Source organism: Canis lupus, chromosome 11 (genome assembly GCF_003254725.2).
Source record: "Canis lupus dingo isolate Sandy chromosome 11, ASM325472v2, whole genome shotgun sequence".
In the NCBI taxonomy this organism is placed as follows: domain Eukaryota; kingdom Metazoa; phylum Chordata; class Mammalia; order Carnivora; family Canidae; genus Canis; species Canis lupus.
This window is the reverse complement of record NC_064253.1, coordinates 11247041-11273264: the sequence shown is the minus strand read 5'-3', so window position 1 is coordinate 11273264 and position 26224 is coordinate 11247041. Positions and strand designations below refer to the sequence as shown.

The following is a 26224-nucleotide window of genomic DNA, read 5'->3' as shown; positions in this document are numbered from 1 at the left end:
CACAGAGAAAATAATTTTTTTCTGTACAATCTCTTGAATTCCATTGCTTTAGTTATCTAAATTCTTAAGCTCTTAATAGAGCTTAAAAAAATTATAGAAATGACTCTCCAGAGCTTATCAATTCCTGCTAAGCAGGGGGCTTTCCCTGCTATTAACAGTAACAAGGAATTTAGTTATCTTTATTTAGTTAACCAAGAACCTTTAATTTCTTCCAGAGAAGCAGAAGTGAAACATTTGAAAGGATTTCTAAAATCCCATTTTCCTTTGAAATAACAGTACTCCATAAAGGGTAGTTTCTTCCTCAGTGAGTCACTTCATCATTGCACTTAGTTATCTGGAAATGCTTCTTTAATCATACCTCCTTTAGAGTTTGTCCTTATGAATTCTAATCCATGATTCCACAAAATATGTTTACATTAAAGTTCATGGTCAAGCAACTACATATTATATACATTCTTGATTTAAACAAATATTTCTATGCAGTGAGATATAAAACAAATTTTTGGTTGTGTTACTACATTTAAACACATATGCTACCTAAAAAAACTGAGATTCAGAAATAAAAAACTGCCCTAGAAACTATTTTAAAACAGTCAAAAAGTAGATCACAAATAATTACAAGTATAATAAAAATATTTGTATAATTTATTATCTTTATACCCATAATAAAAGTTACTATCTTAGTTTTGTTAAGGACAACTTTTAGCAAAGATGATCTCTTTTAAATAACTACAATTTCCTCATATTTTCCATTATTATTTTAAATATATCTTCTCAAAATTTATTTTCAAGGCAAGACACAGAGCTAAACCTGCAAAATACTTTTCATGAATAAGCACAAATGAAAAAGTCTGAGAAAGCTATAATCTTGAAATTCTTTCAGAAGGAATAATGTGAGTATATTATTAAAAATCAATTTAAGTATGTACATGATGTGTGGTAGGCTTATGTAAACAGAACTTTAATAATGGGCTGGTTCACAAACAGAGGTACTAATCAATCATCAAATATAATTTTTTTCCCCTGAAACACAGCAATTTTAGATTGCTGTTCTTTTCTCCTCCTGCTTGCTTCCCATGAAGGATGAAGAGGCAGCTGTGATTGCTGTTTTGAACTTTCAAATCCTCTTTGTGCGCTCCTATTAAACAGATTCTTGAGTTGAGGTTCATTTTGCTGAAAACCTAGGAGGAGAAGGCAAAAATAGTGAGGAATAACCAGATACCTAAACAGCATACAACAGAGTGTTCATTTTCTCACATCAGTATTTAAGGAAGGAATTTAGTTTTACTTCAATGGAATACATCACAGTTTAAAATCTAAGTCCAATAGTAAACAGTATGAAATTGAAATATACATATGAACAGGCAATTCTGGGACACGTGCTTTCTAATGTTTTAAACGGATGTTTACTGTATGTCTCCTAATATATGTTGTGCTGTCTCAGTTACATTGGCAGTAAGGAAGGAAAGAAAGTAGACAACATGGAAGGCCAAAACCCATCCCCCAACAAAACAACCCTCCCCCTCAAACCCCAAACCAAAAAGGGCATCTTATATTTTCAAAGGAATATCATTTGTTTGTGATTACTGTATATGGAGCAGATGTAGCCAGAAAATTCACATGGACTTACTAAGATACTGGATTTAACAATGTTGATGGGAGGGATGTTTTTAAAGGGCTATTAATTGATTCTATTCCCTTCTACTACTGAACATAAAATTATTATAAAATAAATAAAATTAATTATAAAATAAATTACTGAATTTGCTCAAATATAAGACAAGGTTCTTCTCAAAGCATATAATTATACACCAGATTAAGAGGGTGGCAAGTTGTTTCACAGCCTCTTATAAGATAAACTACATTAGTTTGAACAACAAATCGTGTGTGGGGGAGACATAGCAGTCAGAAAACACAAATCAGTGCATGTTTATAGAATCAGGGGGGAAAAAAGGGAGACAAAAATATAATACAGATTTTTTTTTTAAAGTACTCCTAGGAAGGTGTAATTTCTCCTCTACGAGTTAGGTATCATTTACTGTCAAAAGCCTCCTAAAGATTTTCTTAAGAAGCAAATGTCATAATGTTACACAAACAAATGCACACAGTTTGGGTTCACATTTCTAAAATATTATTGTACAAAGAATTCAAAACATCCCAAATCTTGTACAAATCACATGTGGTCTAAAAATCTGATATAATACTAAGAGTGGCTCTAGTAATGAAGAACAGAGAATTTAAATGTTAAATGAAACTTTAATAAAAAATGAGATTCAAAAAAAAAAATGAGATTCAAATAAGACAGTATTCTAAACGAATATATATTTTATATAACAATGTAAAAAAGTTTATATGTGTAAACAAACTGATAAACTGAATAGCATAAATATATAAACTATGCAAAAAACAGGAACCCTTTCAGCTTGGGTCTCCTCCCAGGGAAACTATGGCAATGTCTGGACTTTACAGTTATCCTGCTGATGAATCTAAGGTCACTGAGGCACACTGCCATTTGTTTGCCAAACCTCATTTTCTTTTCCTGTTAGGGGCACATGCATGATACACTCCCCTTCCTGATTATAGTTAAATGAGGCCATGTAACTGAGTCACAGCCAACAGCATATGAACATAAAGCCTAACCATAGAAACCTCATGCTTGATCCTTTAATTTTCTCTCTGTTCCCAGTGAACACAGAGAGGTCCTGGAGGCACAAGAAGGAAAAGGGCTGCCAGCAGCACACAGGTGGTGATGAATGAGAAATGAATCACCACAATTTGGTAGTTACTTGTGATAGCCAGCAGTCTACTACAAATTGTAACCAAAACGGTACTCAGATGGAGGATACACCCATTAAAAGAGCATGCATGTTTGGCAGTGGCTTCACAATTCAGTGGTAGCTGATAAGGAAATGGGATACCCAAGGTTAAAAAGTGCATATGCTTCCTAAGCTAATGAAGTGGGTAAAACTGTGGCCACTGAGAACTTGGGAAGCAGGCTACAGGCCTAAGGAGTTTGTAGCACCAGGGTAAGTGGGTGGAACAAATAAAAAAAATTAGCACACTGCTGGCTCTTTGGCCACAGACTACAGAAGAGGGAAAGAACTGGCCAGCTCACAGCAGAAACTAAAGGGAACAGAGTGTCCAGATATTTGGGAACTTAGGGTTTAGAAAAGCCTTTGGACTTCAAACGGTAAGACATGAGACAAAGAATTTAGGCAGTAAAAGTCTGTGGAGATTCAGACAAGTAGAGCCTTCTCAACCAAATATGAGAAATCTCAATAGACACTGAATGATGGTGCGGGTGGGAAAAAATTGCCTCAAACTTATAAATAAGGCAAGTTTGACAACTTAGCTCTAGGGGAACACTGTTGCTGTGGTGTTGGTGTGGTGCTGTGGTGTTCTGCGGAACACTGGGAACACTGTTGCTGTGGTGTTGGTGTGGTACTTAGCTCATGGATGGACTAACTAGAAACTAGGACGTCAGAAAGCCTCTATGTTTCTTGAGGGATCTGTGTTGTGAAAGAAATCCTATGTCTGGGCTGAAAAACTCTTGAATGTTAGACTTTGAAATGTCTTCAGGATCATGTATTTCTACCAGTCACTTGGGGCAACTCACAAGGAAATTATACTAGATGTCCACTTCAGATGTGGCCATGGAACACACACCTTTCCAGAACACAGAAACCATCAAGTACAATGGATAAGGAAGTTCCTCGAGATCCTTCACAATTTTTGTTTAGGTACCAGACATGTTATGTGCCTCCCAATTTTCCCTTAACTCACTGGGATTTTGTATTGTGGTTACCTTATCCCTGATCTGCCACTAAATATTTGGTATGAACTGGGGACAGGCAGTCTGTCTTTTAGTGACCAGGTCACCAAATTTGGAGCAGTCATTTCCATGAAGCCAGATGGAAAGTAATGCATCACTGGTGGACGATGCTGGGCTTTGAGCTTGGATGTAGGGCCTGGGTGGGAATCTGAGCTGGCTTCCTTGGGAAGGGGGATAAAGTGTGCTCTATATGCGGGAGAGACAGTGAAATGAGCATCTTGTGAGAGTAAGGATAGTCAGCAGCAGACAGTTATGTGTTAAGAAATTCCACTTCCTTTTTCCTCCTAATCACACAATTAGATCGCATTTCTTAGCTCCCTTGTGGTTAGATGGTGTCATATAATTGAATTCTGGCTAATGAAATGTGAGCAGAACTGATTCTTGCCACTTTCAGACCTGGCGCATGAAAATGTCCTGCAAAATTTCTCCATGTACTCTTCCCTTCTGGAGGAATACCTGGAAAACTGCAGGCGGAAGGAGTGAAAAGATGAAAGGAGTCTGACTCTTGAATTACTATATATAACACAGCCCCTCTGCCAATTCAAAGTGGACTGTGATGTCAGTGAAAATAGATTTTTATTATTTTAAGCCAGTGAGAGTTTAGAATTATGTACAGGAGTCAGCCTAAACAAATACATGTAACTTGACTTGCTATAAATTAATGTGAAAATACTCTGATTTTACTCTGAACCTAGTAACATACTTACTGAACGTTTAATGGCATGATGCTAAGATATAACTTACATGACAATTTTTTTTTTCTTACATGACAATTTAAAGAATGTATTAACTTATTTAGTTCAAGATAAATCAAATAGACCCAATATTTCCTGACAAGTTTCATTTATATATCTTTCAAACTGGTAGCAGATAGGTAAAAACAATTAAAATTGAAAAAATTATACTGGTAATTAAAAGACATTCTTGTTCCCCTTCCTGTAGGTACGTAATTTATTCAGGCTATTAAGCAACTGGAACTTTTCATCCTTCTACTCTGGCAAAGCTTTAGTCAATTTCATATCATGGTCAGGCAGCCATTCATACATACCTGGGGTTTTGCTTTTTGGAGCCTGTTCTCTGGAATTTCTAAAAGAAGAAAAAGACCATTAGAACTCAAAAAAGATAAATGACCTAAAAAAACTAGGCATAAAAAACTCACTTGAAAGACTACTGTACTACTCCCTCATTGTACCAGCAATCAATAAAAAAATGAGAAAGCCCCAGGTTTTAGCTATATCAAAGTTTGTTAGACCCCAATATTACTACATAAACATGGGAGTTTCCCTCTCACCATCCTTTACACGGACTTCTGGACATAAAATATCCCATCTTGGTCACCTGTGTCTACTCTTGAGGACTATGCAAATAAAGAATTTCAAAAGTCTTCTTATAGAGGGAATGAGTCACATATTACAAAAATTATTTTTGTGGGAGATGAACAGCATAGCAGTGTGCTATTCTCAAGTGAGGAAAAAAACGGAGTCTTTGGAGGCAGGTTTGGGAGATATAAATAATATTTTAATTGGTTCCAAGGTTTCAAATACAGTTTGTGTCTTTTCCATACTCTTACTTCTTTGGAAAATGGTAACATCATGTGTTTTTCATGTTTCTATTCTATTAAAAATTATTCCTGACTTATGCATAAATAGAGTCTTCTGAGGAAGGGAGCTGTTACTGAAAAAATTAGCTAACCATGATATTTATCCTAAAACGTGAAGATATGCCCTGACAGAATTACAAATGAAATGCAACTTATTGATAACAGAAGAGCTATGCAAAATGGTGGTTGACAGCAGGGAGAGAGGCCAACATTACCACATATAAAGCAGTCTGGGGGTTAGAGCAAACACCTGTATCTACTGAAATAGTAATGTAAGAGAAAATGACTGATATTTACAATAATGGCCCTGGGTTATCAAGAATAAAACAAAACAACCATTCTTTTCAGAAAGTTCTAAGATATGAGACATTTTCAAAAGGTTTCCATCGAAAGGAAACTCAAAGTTTAAAAACTCTGATACTTGAAAGGATAAACTGAAACTAGCTAGACACATTATTTGGCTGCAGGACAGATATGGCACTACTGTATATGCATTTGCATATATTATCTGAGGATAAAGTTTGAAAGGGCCAAGTCTAAACACAGGATGTACTGTGTAAACTACATGTATGTAGGGGGAGAGATTCTCTTCTGTCATTGCTAGGATGTGCAGATATTTCATATCTTTAAAAAATAATTAAGAAAGAATAATTGTTTTAGGATAGAAAAAATACTCTTACCTTCTAGAGCCTTTAGATCCAGATAAAGAATGGAAAAATATAGACTCAAACTTCCTTAATTCCACGCTTGGCTTGGTTATGTCATTTCTTATACTCTGATGAGTTTCATGTTTATCTTCCTCCGGTAACAACACTTTTTTGGGGGGGGTTTGTTCCTTAACTGAAAAATGGCAATTACTTTCCTTCTTTCGTGTCCGCCTGACTTTCCCAATGAAGAAGTCATCACCACTGTCACTGTCCTCAGACATGGAAGATTGTTTGTAAAACCTTTCTTCTGTGCTATCATCAAAATACTCTTTTTCTTCTTCTTGTAATTCTTCTCCATCACTGTTTCCACCAAGTAAGCTATTGGACTCCTTTCCTTTTTTTGTTTTACTTAAGGTTTTCATTTTTGGGTCAGCAGGTGTCTTCCGGGGATCAGAAGGAACTATACCAGCCCTTTCAGAAGGCTTTGATGGAGTATTTGGAATGTCTATAGCATTGGGTCCCTGTTCCATCTTGGTTCTTTTTTCTTTTGAATTTACTGGTTTCTTTGCCAATATTTTGGCTTCTTTTTCTTTCTGTTCACTGATAATAGTTCCTTCATGCTGTAACTTACTGGCATCATCATTTGAACACAAAGTGTCCTTGGAATGATTTTCTTCTGAAGCATTCTCTGATGATTTAACTTCAACAACATTTTGTCTTGCATCTTTAAAGGCTTTGACAGCAGCTACAACAGAAATAGCACATGATTTATTTCATCATTAAAACAAATAATATAAAACATCACCGTTTCAGTACAGTATTTCTTTTTTTAGTATATTTTTCAAAGATTTTATTCATTTATTCATGAGAGACACACACACACAGAGAGAGAGAGAGAGGCAGAGACACAGGCAGAGGGAGAAGCAGGCTCCATGTAGGGAGCCTGACGTCCCCAGGATCACACTGGGCTGAAGGCGGTGCTAAACCGCTGAGCCACCGGGGCTGCCCCAGTACAGTATTTTTTACATTATTTGGAAACACTTAAGAGGACAACTGCAATTATGTTAAACATATTTAATGGGTCTGAAATCACAAAAAAACGTTAATGACCTTAAAACTTAAAACCAAACTTGAAATGCTCAGAGGTATTCAGTTTAAAACTCTTAAAATTAATCATCTTTTCAGGCCTTGGAACTACAAAAAATAGTAAAAAAACTTCACTAAGTACAAATAAATAAAATAAAATGCCAACTTTAATTTCTTTAGCAATAATGTGTTGATATGGTGGTGGTGCATTATAAATTGTGTTTTCAGACATAAAAATAAACATCTTCTAATCTGTGACAACACTGAATTCTTTCAACACAATTTATAATACACACATAAAACGAAAATTATGTGACTAAGTGGCAACATCAAAAGTAATACTATGAATTACATCAATATTTAGCAAATCAATTGTATTTAATGTTACCATGAATATGTTATATATTAATATAAATGTATTCATATGTTAAAATTTAGGAAAAAAATACAGATTTAATTAGACATCAGATAACTTCCATATTTTCAGGCACCTTCCTACATTTAAAAATATTTGAAGGAGATGTTTATAAAAGGCCCTCAAAACAACACAAAAAACCCATAGAAATAAATGAAGTAATTTATTCAAAATCATATATACGAGTGCATTTAAGTACATGGCTTAAAAGTCATCTGATTCATACCTTTTAGCACATCTATTTTTTTCTTCAGAAGAGGATGCATAGCTAGTCTGGCAACTGCTCTTTCAGTTGCAGTAGAATCAGGCTGCAAATTTGAACAACAAACATGGGAATAAAAACAAGATAGTACTCTTAAGAAGTGCATAAAAGAAAATGTATCATAATTTTTTAAAATGAGAGGAAACAGGAATTTGTTAGTATTCTCATTAGAGAAGTCACCTGTATAATCTGATAAAAAATATAAAACTCATGATGACAAAATACAACTGCCCCCGCAACAAATAATATTAATATGTAGTCAACTAACAAATATTCTTTGAGAACTTAATATATTTCCAGAACTCTGGTAGGCATTCTGTGTGATATTAAAAAAATGCAATATAGCTTCTACTTTCAAAGAGGGTAAGAGACCTAATTAAAAAGACTAAATTAATATGAAAGAATCAAATAACATATTAGTGATAAGCTCGGTGATATAATTTATAACTATTGTTTATATTTGATATTCCAGTTAATAGAGATGTAAAAATTACATGATGCTAAATATTTGTAGTTTGAATGTCTAGCCTCTCTACTATATTCTCATAACCTTCTACCATTGCTTGGCTAAGAGCCAACACTTCATAAACATCTGACAATGACTGAATTGGAACTGATTATATATTTAACATAATAAAGTTAGAAAATTCATGATTGGGGATAATTCTTTAAATATCATCTGTGGGATGACAACTTCCAAATTTCTAACTGCTATTCTAACTTGAGCTTGAGACTCATCTATGAACCTCCTACCTGACATATGAAGAGAAAATTCTTTTTTCTTTTTTTTTAAAAGTAGGCTCCACACCCATGAGGCTTGAACTCATGACCCAGAGATCAAGACCTGAACTGAGATCAAGAGTTGGATGCTTAACCTACTGAATCACCCACCAGGACCCCCAAGAATTGATAGCCTTCTCAAACCTACTTCTTCAATCTTTCCTTATTATATGTAATTACACTTTTGCTGGTTGGTTAGAGCTAAAACTTAAAGAATTCTTCTATCACATTTCTCCTTCCTTCATAGCTCAGTTAATCCTTTAGCACATCCTGTGGTTTCTAAATGCAAAATATATTCAGGACCCATCACTTCTCATCATTTCTACTCTTCATACTTCTGAACAATTCACTAACACTTAACTGCTGTACCAATGTGATATGCTCAAACCTGATCACTTGCTCTCTGACTCCTGATTTTCCACAGAGTGTCACAGTGAGCTTTTAAAAAAGGTAGCCAGATCACAATATGCCCCTATTTGTTCTTCTTTAAACTTTAGTGCCTTCTGATTCAGCTTAGGCTATTCCATTGCAAGCTCTTCTTTACCTGGAATACTATACTCCTAAATATATACATGGCTGATTATCTCTTATTATTCACCTATCTGCTCTAACGTTATCTCAGCAACACTTCCCATAACTATCTACTTCATATTACTTAGCATTGCATGCCAGGGTCGATATTTTCACATCTCTGAGGCAGCAGCTCTGTTTTTCTCATTGCTATAGACCTAGTGCTTAGAACAGTAACTGCTAACAGTTTGCATTCAATAAACATCCCACAGGGTAAATGAATACATTTCACTAGTGTGTCAAATTAGAGCTGTCAGCCTCAAAGTCTTTAATTTTCTCTTCATTGTTAATAGCCCACTATAAAGCTTTTTTCCCTCTTAGTAATACAAATATGAGTACATTAGTAAACACAAGATGATGGCTGTCTGAAGTCTACTGTGTTTGGAGGACTCATCTAAGCAATATTACTCAGAAAATAATTTCTTTAAATTGTATCTGTCATCTACTTATCTTGTATATCGGGTTGAATATCCCCCTAAAATTTATGTCCAAGTACAAACTCAGAATGTGACCTTATTTGGAAACAGAGTCTTTGCAGATATAATTAAAAGGTGATTATGCTGGATTAGGGTGGCCTTCAATCTACTATGACTGATGTCCTCATAAGGGGGACATTTGGATAGAGGCACAGAAAGACAAGGAAGAAGGCAGAGGCAGAGACTGCAGTTATCCTGTCACAGTACAAGGAAGGCCAGAGGCACAAGTTGGAAGAAGCAAGGAAGGGTTCTTCCCTAGAAACTTTTGAGGATCTTAGCCCTACTGCCACCTTAATTTCAGATTTCTAGCCTCCTGAAACATGACAGAATAAATTTCTGTTGTTTTAAACACCTAGTCTGTGGTACTTTGCTAGAGCAGCCTTAGGGTAAAAAACTTTGATTCTCACAGACTCTTAGATATCGCCTCTGTTCAACCTTGTCTAAGAAATGGTAGTCCATTTGGAAACTATTCACTAAGTACAGTGTTAAAATAATCCTTTGCTTCACCACCTTGCTGGATTTCCTGAAGTCCAATATAGGACTTCTTACCCATTTTATCTGCCAGTGGAGATGTATGAGAGTATCTGGAAAGAAAACCTATTGCTGGTATCCTGATTCACTTGGCAACAAGATGGGTTGCTAAACATATAGAATATGCTTGATTTAGTTTTATAGGTTGTATATTAAAAGCTGTAAGACAGAACCCCTTGATGAGGGGCATGATTTTGAGAGTCGTATCAGAATCCTGGAGTCTACAGGCTTCCAGAGGAAAAAAAAAACACATTACACCCCCCTGCCCCCCCCATACAAATCAGGAATCAAAATTGGAGGTCAAAGACCATAGAATAAAAATTTTGTAGGAAAATGATACCGAAATTAGATAAGAATAAAACTACTTCCCAGCACGCAAGGTTTAAAAGAGGTTACATCTCTTCAACTTTTCTCCCTAGAAGGTATTAAGCTCCACTAAAATGAAGAAGGATACAAAGAATGAGGTATGTATGGGATGTAACAGATGGGAGATGCAGGCCAAAGGCATTTTCAGGATGGTGGCAGGAGATACCTGGTGCATTAAACTTACTTTATTTATTTGATTTTATTTATTTGAGAGAGAGCATGGGCAGGGGGAGGGGCAGAGGTGAGGGAGACACTTCCCATTGAGGGCAGAGCCAGATTAGGGGCTTGATCCCAGGACCCCAAAATTATGGCCTGAGTCAAAGTCAAATGCTTACCCTATTGAGCCTCCCAGGTGCTCCTAGTGTATTAAACATCTTGAGAGATTTTGGTATTATACTAGAGTTTGGTACTATACTAGAAAGAAGATAGGAAACTAACATGAAAAAATAAACTGTAGGAAATAGAAATATTATGCAGAAAAAGGAAAAATGATAATTACTCACTACATGACTCACAGTCAAAATAAAAGAATCAATAAATGTACATCTACTCTAAATTTGACCCAAGTGCCTTAGAAGGATGGAAGTTAAGGAAGGTACATATATGACACAGGGGCTGAAGGAGGAAAGAGATCTAAATTCTTATAAACCACCATTAAAGTCAATAGCCAATACTTAAAACATACTAATACACATACTGATGTATAGGGTAAATTCCCTAAAAACCAACTAAAGTTGAATGTCTGGAAGGACTACTGGAAAACTGTCCTTTTCATAAAATAGTTTTGGAGAAGTACTTGATTCTCAAAACTGGTAGCTGGCAAACTGGGTTATGGGCCAGTTCTAAACTGCTGCCTCTCAAAAAAAAAAAAAAAAAAAAGTTTTAAGAAAACAGAGCAAAATTCATTCATTTACATACTATCCATAGCTCTGCTATATCATGTGGCAGAATTGAGTAGTTGTAACAGAGAATGTAAAGCCTGCAAAGCCTAAAATACTTTTTACAGAAAAAGTGACAACTGCTCTAATAATATGCAAGTAGAATCCCTGGGGGGGGGGGGGGCAAACTAAAAAGTTAGGAATAAAAATTTTTTTTTAGCAGGTTCATGACATTCAAAAGTCCAATTTAAAACAAAAACAGGGACACCAGGGTGGCTTGGTCAGTTGAATGTCTGACTCTTGATTTTGGATCAGGTCATGATCTTGGCATGAGACCAAGCACTGTGTCAGGCTCTGTGTTCCATGCAGAGTCTGCTTGAGATTTTCACTCTTGCTGTCTCTGACCCTAGCCTGCGCCTCATTCTAAATGAAAGAAAGAATGAATGAATGAAATCTTTTAAAAAATATATAAAAATAAAACAAAAACACTATTGTGACAGACTTTTGTTGCCAAATCAAAGCAACAAATTACAACTTTAAATGCATTGTTTCCCTGAATGGTGATGTAATTTAAGATTCTGGCTTAGTGGGGACAATCTGGTATTTAGTGAAAAAGCAGCATGTTTTAATAGGCAGGACTTATCTCAGTACAACTGAATGTAAAAAAAATGAGAACGAAACCAATCAGTTCTGAGAAATACACACAGGCCAGAAGCCTGTTCTCTCTCTCTACAAGAAAACAGAAGACCCTCCAGCAGGAGCTGTTACTCCGTAACTGCTTCTTTCACTGTATTTCCACCTTGTAGCTGCTAATAACTCACTTCAAAGGTAGACCTCAATATATGAACATCTTTATTTGTAAAACAGATAAACTAGGAAATAACTGTTCTAATTACACGAGTTAATTTCAACTGTTTTAGTTAAGAAGTTATAGGAATCCTATATAAATTTTGACTAAATGTGTTCATACAGAATTGTTCAAAAACATACCTGCTACTATTCCAAACTCCTGCTTTGACAACTTGCTAAAAGCTCTGATGAACTGGGTATTCTTTTATTCCAGAGCTAATTACATCCCACCATCTTAGCTATAACAAGTTTTAGAAGACCACTGATAATACTTGCATGTTTAGTGCTGACTCCAAGTAAAAACTATTTTGTTAAGGATCATCATATCACTGAGCTTACTCAGCAATGCCCTGGAAATATCCCAGAGTAACTGTGATTCAGTGATCTGATTTTAGTAAATTTTATTAAAAAAAAAAAAAAGCTCTATAATAGGATTTATAATTATAAATTATGTATTACTCTAATAAATGAAGATCTTATTATTCTTATGTGTGTCTTCCCCTATAACTGTACTTTTATATCACAACCTTTGTGGAGGGCATACTTGAAGAGAATATCAGGTTAGCAAGAAGTTAAGACTGATTTTTAAAAAGGCAACTGCACTGCATGATACCAGGGGTGCCATCACATTGGGAGAGTGTAGGGTAGAGCTTATGCATCCATATGGAATAGCAGTGAGCTTATTTATTTATTTAAAGATTTTATTTATTCAGAGAGACACACACAGAAAGAGAGGCAGAGACACAGGCAAGGAGAAGCAGGCTCCATGCAGGGAACCCAACGTGGGACTTGATCCCAGGTCTCTAAGGTCACACCCTGGGCTGAAGGCGGCGCTAAACCGCTGGGCCACAAGGGCTGCCCTAGCAGTGAGTTTAAAGAACATAAAAGGCTTGAGTCTACAAGGTATACAGATATATATATATAATAGTCACTAATCAGGTATGATTACTTAACAACTTAGTATGTAGAATTATATATACCACAGCCTCACTTCTGTAATTATATGGAATTTGTGTTTTTTTAAACAGTAAATGCCATCAGTAAATAAAAATACTATCCTGTCAAAAGTATTTTATTGATAAAAGTAGTTACTTTTAAATATTATATAAAACATATTCTCATCCTTTATGTTTCTTAAGTTTGGCAACTAATATGTACTGACTATGTGGCTTATTTAGGAAATGTATGAGGTGTGGGCATTTAGTTTCCTGTTATCATTCCACACCAGAGAATACATTTTATGACCCTGGGAAAGTTTTGAATAGCTATAAACATGAGGTCCAATTTATACTATGAGGCAGTGTCCATGTTAACAGTGGCTAAGATAAACACTACTACACAGGTAGGAATGTAATTCTGTTTAAAAGAATGTAGTAAAGGGGATCCCTGGGTGGCGCAGCGGTTTAGCGCCTGCCTTTGGCCCAGGGCGCGATCCTGGAGACCCGGGATCGAATCCCACATCGGGCTCCCGGTGCATGGAGCCTGCTTCTCCCTCTGCCTATGTCTCTGCCTCCCTCTCTCTCTCTGTGTGACTATCATAAATTAAAAAAAAAAAAAAAAAAGAATGTAGTTAAGAACAACAGGTTGAAAATAAGTGACTTCCTGAATTAATATGAACTCTTTTCAAACTCTTTAAAAAAACTGTAGATGGAACAATCCTAAACTCACTTTACAAAGTCATTAAAACTGTGATATCAAAACCAGATAAGAATACTACAAAAAAAGAAAACTATAGTTCTATATCCCTGATAAATATATGTAAAAATTCTAGACAAAATTCTAGCAAATCAAACTCTGTAGCACAATAAAAAGTGGAATCATTGAAATGCAAGCATGGTTCAATATATGCAAGTCAATTTACATTATGCATTACACCAGCAGAGTAAAAATCCTATGATTTTCTCTCTAGATGCAGAAAGAGAAAATTCAACAATCTTTCATGATAAAAGCTCTAAAAGAGGATATAAAAAGCCTATTTCAACATAATAAAGGTCATATATAACAAACCTAGAGCTAATAAATTCAACAGTAATAAACTGAAAGCTTTTCCTCTGAAGTCAGAAACAAGGGAGCCCATTCTTGCTATTTCTTTTTCAATATGGGACTAGAAACCCTAGCCAGAGCAATTACGTGAGAAAAAAATAAAAAGCATCCAAGTTAGAAAAAAGTAAAATGGTCTCTGTTTATGTGGTATGCAGTTATATAAAGAAAATCCTAAAAACTCCAAAAAACAAAACTAATAAATAACTTCAGGAAAGTTACTGGATAGAACACCAATGTACAAAAATCCAGTTGCATTCCTATGAAATATCTGAAAGATAAATAAAACAATCCTATTTATAATACCATCAAAAATAATCAAATGCTTGGGAATAAGTACAACAAAGAAAGTGAAAGATCTGTATATTGAAGATTCTAAGACTTAAATGACAGAAACTGAAGAGGACACAAAAAATTGGAAAAATATCTCATCATTATGGATTGGAAAAACTATTATTGTTAAAATATCCATAGTACTCAAATATATCTATAAATTCAATGTAATCCCTATCAAAATCCCAGTGGCATTTTTCATAGGAAAATAAAATTCCTAAAATTGGTATGGAACTTCAAAAGATCCCCAAGAGCCATAACAATCTTGAGAAAGAAGAACAAAGATGGAGGCATTATGCTTCCTAATTTCAAACTACAATACAAAGCTGCAAAAATAAAACCAGTATGATACTGACATTAAAACAGATACATATAGTAATGGAAGAGAATTGAGAATGTACATACAGTAAATTGCTATTTGACAAGAAAGCCAAGAATACCTGACAGGCGAAAAGACAGTCTTTTCAAAAAATGATATGGAAAAACTGGATATTCATATGCTAAAGAATGAAACTAGACCCATATCCTACACGACTCATAAAAATTAACTTGAATTGGACTAAAAAGACTTAAATGTGAAACCTGAGACCGTTAAGACTCCTAGGAACACGTACGGAAAAAACTTCCTTGACTCTGGTCTTGGCAATGAGTTTTTGGATGTGACACCAACACAAGCAACAAAAGCAAAAATAAACAAGTGGGGCTACATCAAACTATAAATTTACCGCAAGACAAAAGAAACAATCAACAAAATGAAAAGGCAATCTACACTATCAGAGAAAATGTTTGCAAACTGTATCTCAGACAAGGGGCTAATATCCACAGTATGGAAGGAACTCATATAATGCAACAGTAAATAAATAAAATAAAATAAAAATCTGACTAAAAAATGGGCAGAGGACTTGAACAAATATTTTTCCAAAGAAAAAGTAGCCGAGAGGTACATGAAAAGAAGCTCAACACTAATAATCACTGGGGGAAATGTAAATCAAAACCACAATGAGATATTACCTCACACTTGTCAGAATGGTCAGTATCAAAAAAAAAAAAACAAAAACAAAAACAAAAAAAAGAACTAACAAGTGCTGGCAAGTCTGTGGAGAAAAGGGAACCCTGGAGCACTGCTGGTGAGAATGCAAACTGGTACAGACACTAGGGAAAACAGATGAGGTTCCTCAACAAATTAGTACTAGAGCTACCATATGATCCAGCAATCCCACTCCAGCTATACACTTGAAGCAAATGAAATCACTATCTCAAAGAGATACTGTATTCACTGAAGTATCAGTCATGACAACCAAGAGGAGGAAACAACCAAGAGTCTACTGACAAATGAAATGAATACAGAAAACATGGTGCGTGTGTGTGTGTGTGTGTGTGTGTGTAGATAGATGTATACATACAGAAATGAGATATCTATATATACATCTATCTACACAAAATGGAATATTATTTAGTTATGAGAAAGAAGAACATCCTTCTATCTACAACAATATGGATGAACCTGGTAGGCATTACAACGAGTGAAAGAAATCATACAGAGAAAGACAAAGGCTGCATAGTATAACTTATATGTGGAATCTTAAAAAAAGAAACTTACAGAGGCAATAACAGACTGTTGGTTACCACAGACTTGTGGTGGCAATGGAGGAAACAGGGAGATTTTGGTCAAAGGGTATAAACTTCCAATTAAAAGATGAGTAAGTTCTACAGATCTGATATTTAGCTGGTGGTTACAGACAACAACATTATACACTTTAAAGTTTGTTTTTTTTTTTCAATTTAAAGTTTCTAAAGGAGTAAATCTTAAATGCATGCAACACACACACAACTGTAATTACATAAGGTGACGGACATGATAATTAACCATCTTATGGTAATTTTTCATAATATATATGCGTATCAAACCTTCAAGTTGTATAACTTAAACCTATACAGTATTTGTTATATGTCAATTATATCTCAATAAAGCTAGAATAAAAAAATACAAAATTTTTTACCAAAATATTTGAAGTTAATGTATCAGCATCTTTAGGCAAAAAGAAAAGAAATAGCTTCTCAACTTCTCATTCATTTAACTGGAAATCTACTTATCAATAATGTAGTCTTGTAGGTATGTGATAAACCTACTTTGTACCATAATATTTGAGAATACACATTTTAGTATGTCCTATTGCTTCTAAGTTTTATAAATGGGCAATTTTGTTAAAGTTGGCTACATAATATCATCACCAAATATCTTAGAGAACAAACTACTCTTGTTTACTGAAATATGAAAATGTCAGTTATTTAAGAATACTTAAACATCAAAAGATAATGCAGTGTAGAAATGCCATAAAACTCTTGCTGAGTATGTAAGGGTGCACAAAACATTTAATTTTTTTTTGGCAAAACAAAACAACACTGAGAAGGTAAGGCCTGGCATTTTTACATCTGATGCAATCAGGCCTTTGAAGGGCATCAAAAATGCATTACCAGAATGTGGGATCTGGAAGGGTTTATTAGAGAAATGAAGGAAAAAGAAACAAAACAAAATAAAAAAAAGCAAGAGCCAGACAGTAAGTGAACTGCATGAATGGCAAAGCAACACTGATTAGACTGCAGAAACTCCTAGAAATTTAAGCCTCTTCCCTTTGCTAACCAGCAATCTTTGCAAAGAGATTACATTGTATGGATCTCCTTAAGGTATAGTTAGTACTTCAAACTTCCTTACCTTTGGTTGTTAGTTGTTTTTAATTAATTTATATATGTTCTTGATGATCTGTTAATTTGCAAATCTGAGTAGCTTATGATTTGGGGAGTAGAAAAAATATTCTAATGGGGAAAAACTGCAAATGGAAAAATTGTTAATGGCATATGCATAGGTTCACGTTTTATAAATACTAAGGATTTCAGCTTTCATTCTTCAAAGACCAATAAAAAAAGGGACACATGGTATTTCTTAAAATGTTTGATTTAAATAAAGTCTTAGTTAAAATTATCACATTTTAAAAATGACAGCAATCATTTAAATTTTATTTCTCCTAAGTAAAAAATGTCAAATTTAACAGTTTAAACTCCTGTTTAATCTTATTGTTAACAAAGCAATTTGAAATCATTCAATGCATTCTTGAATTCTAATTTTAACAAGAGGTACAGGGAATATAGATCACTTATTTTATCCAATAATTAGACTAACAGTCTTGATTTGATTTCAAGATTACTTAGCCAGTTAGGAACTCACAGTCAGGTTTTTTAATTCAGTCTAGTATTCTCAACCAGTTTTATTCTAAACCACTTGAGATAACTTTCACTCATTTTCTGACATTTTCAAGCCCCCATCAAATCTTTTTGGATAGAAATTAAATATAAGCATAAAAAAGAGGCTTGTAAAGTAAGTAGGCAAAGGTTCAAAGCTTTGGCTAAAGTCCCTGAGCTGAGGGGAAGAACTTGCTGGAGTAAGCAGGGCAGGACCTGTTAGGAGACCTTTCAAATCCTTTATCTCTTATTTCACTACCGTCCATCTTCCTTCCTCACTTGCTTTATCCCTCTTCATATGTTTACTTATATTTATACTTGTATAAGCATGCCTCAATATGTGAAGGCATGATCTTACACATAAGGACACAAACACCATCTTTTGAGGCTCACAATCTTGCTTTAATATTAAAGGTTAAGACAAATGATCAACTAATTCATCCAAGACAGAATGTGATAAACTTCACTGAAGATATGAAAAATGTAATGGAGGTTTACAGAAGAAATTCGAATACAGTCATATACCTTAAATGTACACAAACTTATTTTGAAGCTTAAAAGGCTAAGTATTCTCTATGAACAGTTTTTACACCTGCATGAAGAAAGACTTCATAATATTAGAGGGTATGAAGGAACCACAGCTTTCCTTATTTAATGTTGACACAACATTTGCCATGGAAAATTCTCAGGAAACTGCGGTTTTCACACACCTCCAGTTTCTTCCATTTCAAATAAATTCAATAAAAAAGGGGAAAACACCTCATCTTTTTATGGAAAAATTTTATTTTGGCATATGGGTATTTATTATGAACACAAGCATTTGGTGTTCAATTCTGAAAAGAATTTTGAGAATGTACATGTGAATATAAACAAGAGTCTAAAAATGAAAAAGCTCTCTTACATGCAACGTTCATTCTTGCGAAATGCTGCCTACAACAAACTGAGTGAACTGGCAGAGGTAGAATGCTGATAGCAGTATTCTTAATAATATTAATTAGACTTCATTTCCAGGTTTCACCTGAAGTTATATTCTTTGCATTTATTAAAAACATGTAGGGGGGTAATAAGGAACAGCCCATTCAGCTGGAACAGAAGAACTGTAGCAATCCTAAGGCTTAGAGTCCACACTGAAAACAAGAGGAGACCTTTCTGCATTTGTTTAACTCTAACAATCCCTGGGACACCATGATTCTAAAATGCAGTCTTGCAAATAGGACCCATACCAAACTTTTTCTCCTGAACTTTTATTTTGTAGGCAGAGACCAGGGTTTAGACCTTGGACCTGCCATCTGCTAAGGACTGACAATAGGTATATTTTTACCTTTCCAGGCCCATTTGTCCCTTCGTTAAATGGAGTTATCTTCCCTGAGAAAGCTAACATATATAAAGCACCTAATGAGTCAGCAACTGTTAACAGATGGTAATAGATAATAATTTGCTTCCCCTTATCCTGTACTTAATATACCTGTTTTTTAATTCCTACGAGATTATATATTCCTCTAGAAAATACTGTGTTTCCTATCCCCTTCCTTTCTTCCACACTGCCTTGCTGATTGCTTTGCATGCAACATATGTTTTGAATTGAGAAGCTCCTGAAATCCTGGCACCAGCTCTCTGGAAATGTCAAAATTTTCATCTTTCAACTCTCTAGCTTTAAACTTTCATCATATACATATCAATTGCCTACTTAACCCTTCTACCCCTTTTCTGCGTTTGAAAAATGAAGACACTACTATTACTACACACACACACACACACACACACACACACACACGTGGGTGCACACATGTGCAGCTGAATGCTTTCTACATGAGATCACTGTTGTAAGATCAATTGAGATAAGAGCGATATGGAAGAACTGTGCAAGCTGTAAGATATTACATAAATTTGTTTGCTCTGCTATGATGGTCAGATAGCCTCAAATGTGCAGAGCTTTATGTAATGGACTTCATTCCCGTGAGGTTACCTTCCACTGAGCTCACTACCTAGGACTGAAGAACAATCAATGCTCTCTCCACAACAGTGCTTAACAGTGCTGCCTGCCTCATTTTTAGAGGTTTAATTTATTAACAGATTTTCAAACAGAAGAACTTGAATCCAATGGAAGAATATTGCAAATGGAATAAAACACTAACTAACAAAATAGGTGAAATTAAATAGCTTGGGAGGAACCTGAAATGATGTCTTAAGCAGGGCAGTTTCCCTTGGCTTTAAATCCCTCCAGGGTTCTATCAAGAACTTGGATGGAATATATGTTTCTTCTTCCTCCCTCTACACTTTCCCTTCTTTCCTTGCTTTTTTTTGGAGGAAGGTATAAACAGAGCAGAAATGTAATCAGATTTCACCTGACCCTTGACGGTGAGATCCTAAGCTTTTTATCTGATTTAGTAGTGAATCTCATGACTATAGGAGCACTTGGGTGGCTCAGTCAATTAAGCATCTGACTCCTGATTTCAGCTTAGGTCATGACCTCAGGGTTGTGAGATCTAGCACAATGGCCACTTCTGGGCTCTGTGCTCTGTGCTCAGCAGGGAGTCTGCTTGTCCCTCACCACCACCCACCCCACTCATGCACAAACATGCTCTCTAAAATAAATAAATTTTTAAATGATTTCATGACTACAAATCTTGTCATATGCAAGTGAATTTATTAATACAAAATAACAATAAGCTAATATAGATGTTTGTTGACTCATTTTTTTTTGATAAATGACATTTCACACACTGTATGAAGTTGAATGAAGGGTTGTAAATAGAAGAGGATACCCTAAGAAACTGATTTTACAAATATTACACATACACCAATATTAGTTTTCCAAAGTGAAAAGAATCTAGCAGAGAAGATCCCTTTTACTTTCACTGTAAATTAAACATTAGTGAATACTTTTAGAATTCAGCAACCAGAAAGCTCAAAAAATTTATTCTGGAAAATGATTATTTTTTTAAGCTCTCAAGAGAAAACAAAAATACATTCTATAACATTTTTATTCAATTACCACTACTCTGATTTAACATCATTATTTTTTTCTGAGATACAGACCAAACCACAGTTTAAAACTATAATAATTTTTTTCCTCTCTTTGTGAAAAAATTCTATGAAATAAAAATATTTACTGTAAAATTATGCTACTACAAAATAAAAGCCTGTTGTAAAATCGTCTTCATGGATTTAGTGTTGCTCTTATCAGGACAATGACAACAAAAAAATTCTCTCTCCCCTCAAACAAAAAACTTTCATATTCTGCCTTTCCTAAAAATGCTTTAAAATTTAGCATGTCTCATATTACTTGCAGGAAAGTCACTGCTAGTCTATATAAACAGAACATTTCTTCCTAAGGGCCAGAAGAGGCAAACTGACATCTATAGTTGGAGATTCCAACATACGACTCTGGGTAATAAAACAAGTGGACAGAAAATCAGTAAAGACATAAATCACCTGAGCAACACCAACAGTTAATGTGACCTACTTGACATTTTTAGGAAACTAATTCCCAGAGAAAACAACTGTTTTCAAGTGCATATGAAATATTCACCATGATAAGCCATATTCTGGACCACAAATAAAAATCATAAAAAGCCTGCTCATAGATCATAAAAGAAAGAGTACTGAAGAGATACCTGGGAGACCCTCTAACTGTTCAAAATTAATATAAGTTTCAAAGGAAATTTGAAACACTGTGAACTCAATGAAAATAAGAACTATTGAATTTAAGGGTGCAGCTAAAGGAATGCTTAAAAAAGGCATCTCTGTAAAACCAAACGCTTGTTACAAAAGAAGAAAGGTCTCAAACTGGTAACCAAAGCTTCCACATTAAAAAAGTAGAAAAGAACAAAGTGGACATAAAAGTAAGAAACATGAAATAATATACATTAGAGCAAATGCCAATGGAAGAGAAAACAGAAAACAACACAGAAACATCTGTTAATGCAAAATCTGTTCTCAGGCTGGAAATGTCTCATGTAAACATTAGCAAAGCGGGCAAAAATGAAAAAGGGGAAATAGTAAGGAGCAGGAGAACTGAGTGAAAGTCCCATTTAACAGTGGTGTACTGTACTCAGCTCACTTTATTCGTTTGACCTTTGTTTTTTTCATTTGTAAAAAGGGGGTAAAAACAAATTTTTCACGGGGTAGTAAATAAAAGAGATTAAATGAAATAGTCATAAAAATTATTTGGAAAAAAGAAAAATAATCTTTGTCCTGATTAGTAAGATTAACAGACTAATTGTTATCTAACACATAAATGCCACCTTAAGTTCAGCATGCCTTTAAGGACCATGAAGGTATGATATCAGAAGTAATGCAAAATTCATAAATCACCATAAGAAATATTATTTTGGTGGCAATAATGGAACTCAAGTAGGGAAAAATCATTATATACTAATAGTAACTGGCTTATTGGTAAGTTTTTTCTTTAAGGAAAATGGTGACAAGGAAAAGTAAGTCAACCACATAAATAAGCAACTTTTCTTAAAACAAAGACAATCCATTACAGAATATACCTTTTTGCAGACTTTTTCAAAGTTGATATCATCACCAAGAGCAGATTTAGTTACTATATCAGGTTTTAATTCCTGTAAAAAAAAAAAAAAAAAAGGAATTTTGGTTATAAGTCTAATTTACTTTTTTTGGGTGAGGGCAGGAGGGAGAGAGAGAAGAGAAAGAGAAAGAATCTTAAGCAGGCTCAATCCCACACCAGAGCTTGATGTAGGCTGGATCTCATGACCTTGAGATCATGATCTAAGCTGAAATCAAGAGTAGGATGCTTAACTGACTGAGCCACCCAGGCTCCCCAGTTATGAGTCTAATTTTAAAGCATCACTCATTATTATGAGGTACATTTCTTTCCAAGTTTTGTTTATTTAAGTAATCTGATATTAAATAGGTTCTTAATATTTAGAGGAGAATAACTCCTAACAGAGTATCATGCTATGAAAAACCACAGCAAAATGAATTTAAGAGCTAATGCTAATTACACTCATTTCATGGAAGCCAGATAATTCCACGTGCCATAAAATCTCCAGCTTAATAACAGTTCTTTAATTGAAATAAGATTGAAATAACTCAAAATATTAATTTCAGACTTGTAAAGTTCAAAGAAATTATTACCTATTTTAATGACATTTCAGGACATTAGCAATTGTATCATTCTATAGAGAAGTGTAAAGATTATAGAGAAATACTTAATTTTAATTAATGATTAAAAAATCTAAGCTACAAAATACTTTTATGTTATACAAGGCATTAATCCAAATTTACTTCAGAAAATTAAAAATCAGAAAAGCAGAGAAAAAATAAGTAAAATTACTAGCAATATTTACATGGTTATAATTTTCCTGTACACCTTCTACGTTTTTAAGAGAATTAAGTTTGACATACATTTCATTAAGGAATGATGACTTTAGATCATACAAAAATGAAATTTCTTGTAGCAGTTATCAAGTTATTCTACTGTGCGTGAAAAAATACAATGAACATTTTCGCAATTTTTTATAGTATTTGGAGGAAAGCTAAATAAAATCAGATAGTTTTAAAACAATATTGAGTGACAGTAAGAGAAGTGTGATATGGTAAAAACTATACAGGTATTATTCCATAAAATTATTTGAATTATATACATATTTTTAAGATTTACCTATTTATTTGAGAGAGAGAGAGAGAGAGAGAGAGAGAGAGAGTGTCTGAAGCAGACTCCACACTGAGCACAGAGCTCAGTGCAGGGCTTGATTTCATAGGAGCCTGAGATAATGACTTGAGTCAAAACCAAGAGTCAGAGGCTTTAACCAACTATGCCACCCAGGTGCCCCTAAATTATATTTTAAACAAAAATAGGACTATAGTGCCTGGGTGGTTCAATTTGTTTAGCCTCCAAGTCTTGATTTCAGCGCAGGTCATGATCTCAGGGTCATGAGACGGAGCCCTGCCTGGGACTCCACGCTCAGTGGGAAGTCTGCATCTTTCTCTCTCCCTCTCTCCACTGTACACTCTATACACTCGCATGCTCTCTCTCTCTAATCAACCCATCAATCAATCTTTAAAAAACAGACCATTGCATTTCGTAAACTAGTTTAATCATTTAATGACATGGCAAATGTCTAACCATTTTCTTTTCATTCTCTTACATCACTGCCCTTATTTGTTTGACCAAATTAACATATGGACATTAATATATTTTCTAATGTTTATAATCTTTTTATAAATAAGAATGGAGCAATTACCTTTATACATATTGATTTGTGTAACTCCTGAAAAATTGCCACATACTCTGTAGTAAAGACCTATACCATACTTTTGGAAAAAGAGTAGAATGGGGAAAAAAAAGAAACACTGATAATAATGGTCCAATGCCAAAAAGATCAGAAAGTGCAGTTCTTGGGAATACTCAATTTTATTTCATATACACTAACACAACTGTAAAAAATATGTATGTAAAACAAATCTATATAAAGAGCACAAAAATAATATTCTTTTAAGTGTGTGTGTGTGTATAATATGTCTTTAGAAACTGATGAACTAATTTGAAAGATGACTTCCCTGTCAGTTTAAAGTCAGTAAAACTATTTATAGTTTAAAAAAATCCAAAATTTTTTGTTGGCTGGCTGTATCTTTTTCTATTCTGTAAGTAAAAAAAATCAATCTCAAGAGAAAATCAGTTAAATGTTATTGTGTATGAACATAATACATGCAGAGGATAACGTTGCTTACATTTCAACTCATCCACATACTCCCTCCAAAAGAATAAATTCAACAAGGACTACATGAACCAAGCCTTCATCATTATTAGGAGACAGAGGATACAATAAATTTCAAAATATCTCCAAGTTGAGAAACTAACACCAAATTCAACAGAGCACTCACTGAATTGCAAGCTTGCACATACTGAAAGCTAGGGAATAGAAGATTAAGATGCTGGGAAAATAAAAAGGTGAGTGGAGTGAAGGACATATATAAGTGAAGACAAAAAGCATCATGAGAAAGTGAAAACTACCACAAAGAGTCAAAATGGATTTAAGTCTGAGACTTGGTAATTCATAGCACTGAACATAGAGAAGGGCTTGAAAGCAAGTGGTTCTGAAAAAGCATGTGGCCTCAAGAAGTAGGCTCTGGGGAGAATCAGATAAATGGGGGTTGTGCCTCTCCTTTCATATATAATGATGAAGGTAAAGAAGAAAGAGAGAAATTAAGGGCCCTATGGAGACAAAAGAAAAGACATGTAAATCAATTCCTCCTTATCAACACCCGTTAAAAAAGAAATACCCTTTGCCAAACTTACATGAGGTGGACCCTGACTACCAAATGGTGAGTATTAAAAACAAACAAACAAAAAACACCAAATGAATTCATATAAAAATTCAGGTAAAGGAAAACAGAAAATGTAAATAAAAATATTTTATCTGAGGGGTGCTAGGGTGAGTCAGTCCGTTGAGTATATGATTTGATTTCAGCTTAGGTCATGATCCCAGAGTCATGAGACTAAGCCCTGGGTAGAACTCTATACTCAGGGGAGAGTGGGTGGGAGGGAGCAGAGGGAGAGGGAGAGAATCAGAAGTAGACTTTCTGCTGAGTGCGGGGCTCTACCCAAGGCTCAGTCTCATGAACCTGAGATTATGAAAATAAGGCTGTTATCAAAGACATCAAGAATAATATACAAAGCAAGTCTGGAGTAGCATTTTTTAAAAAAATTATTTATGATAGTCACACACAGAGAGAGAGAGAGAGAGGCAGAGACACAGGCAGAGGGAGAAACAGGCTCCATGCACCGGGAGCCCGACGTGGGATTCGATCCCGGGTCTCCAGGGTCGCGCCCTGGGCCAAAGGCAGGCGCTAAACCGCTGCGCCACCCAGGGATCCCCTGGAGTAGCATTTTTAAGATAAATACAAGCCAAGGATTTTATACCTAGTTAAGCCGTTCTACAAGTATCAAGTCTATAGAGAGAAGTTTTCAATCTGCAAAAATTCAGGGAATATTGGACACATGTGCCCCTTTGGGGGCAATCTTCTGGAGGAGGAGCCTCAGGCAAAAAGAAGTAACTCAGGTAAAAGGACTGATGATGAATACATATTTGCAGAGCTAGAATGAAAACGAATGTGGGGGCACTGGATAAAGAACTGAATGTAAACTTTAAATATTCTAAGTAAAAAAAATGCAACTGAAAAAATAGGGGAGAAAGGGAGAGAATAAAATCTTTGACTATTGTTTATATAATAGACTGGAGCCAAAGGACAGCATTTAAAATGGACTGGAAAGTAAAATATTACATTAGATAATGGGAAAGTAAGGGCACAATTAAATATATAAATACAAAGATAATCAGGAAATAAAAA

The 26224-nt window shown here is 34.8% G+C and overlaps 1 protein-coding gene across 5 annotated transcripts in view; it reads right to left on the bottom strand.

The window, feature by feature from the left end:
- Positions 1-330: 330 nt before the first annotated feature.
- SRFBP1 (serum response factor binding protein 1) overlaps positions 331-26224 on the bottom strand; it is a 64398-nt gene continuing 38504 nt past the window's right edge. For all 5 annotated transcript variants that reach the window (XM_035697327.2, XM_025432297.3, XM_025432296.3 and 2 more), the window contains 5 exons: positions 22402-22473; positions 7807-7888; positions 6113-6824; positions 4881-4918; positions 331-1181 (listed from right to left, as the gene is read on the bottom strand). In XM_035697327.2, coding sequence (XP_035553220.1) covers positions 997-1181; positions 4881-4918; positions 6113-6824; positions 7807-7888; positions 22402-22473 — 1089 coding nt within the window. In that variant the 3' untranslated portion in view covers positions 331-996. The remainder of the gene's footprint in view (positions 1182-4880; positions 4919-6112; positions 6825-7806; positions 7889-22401; positions 22474-26224) is intronic.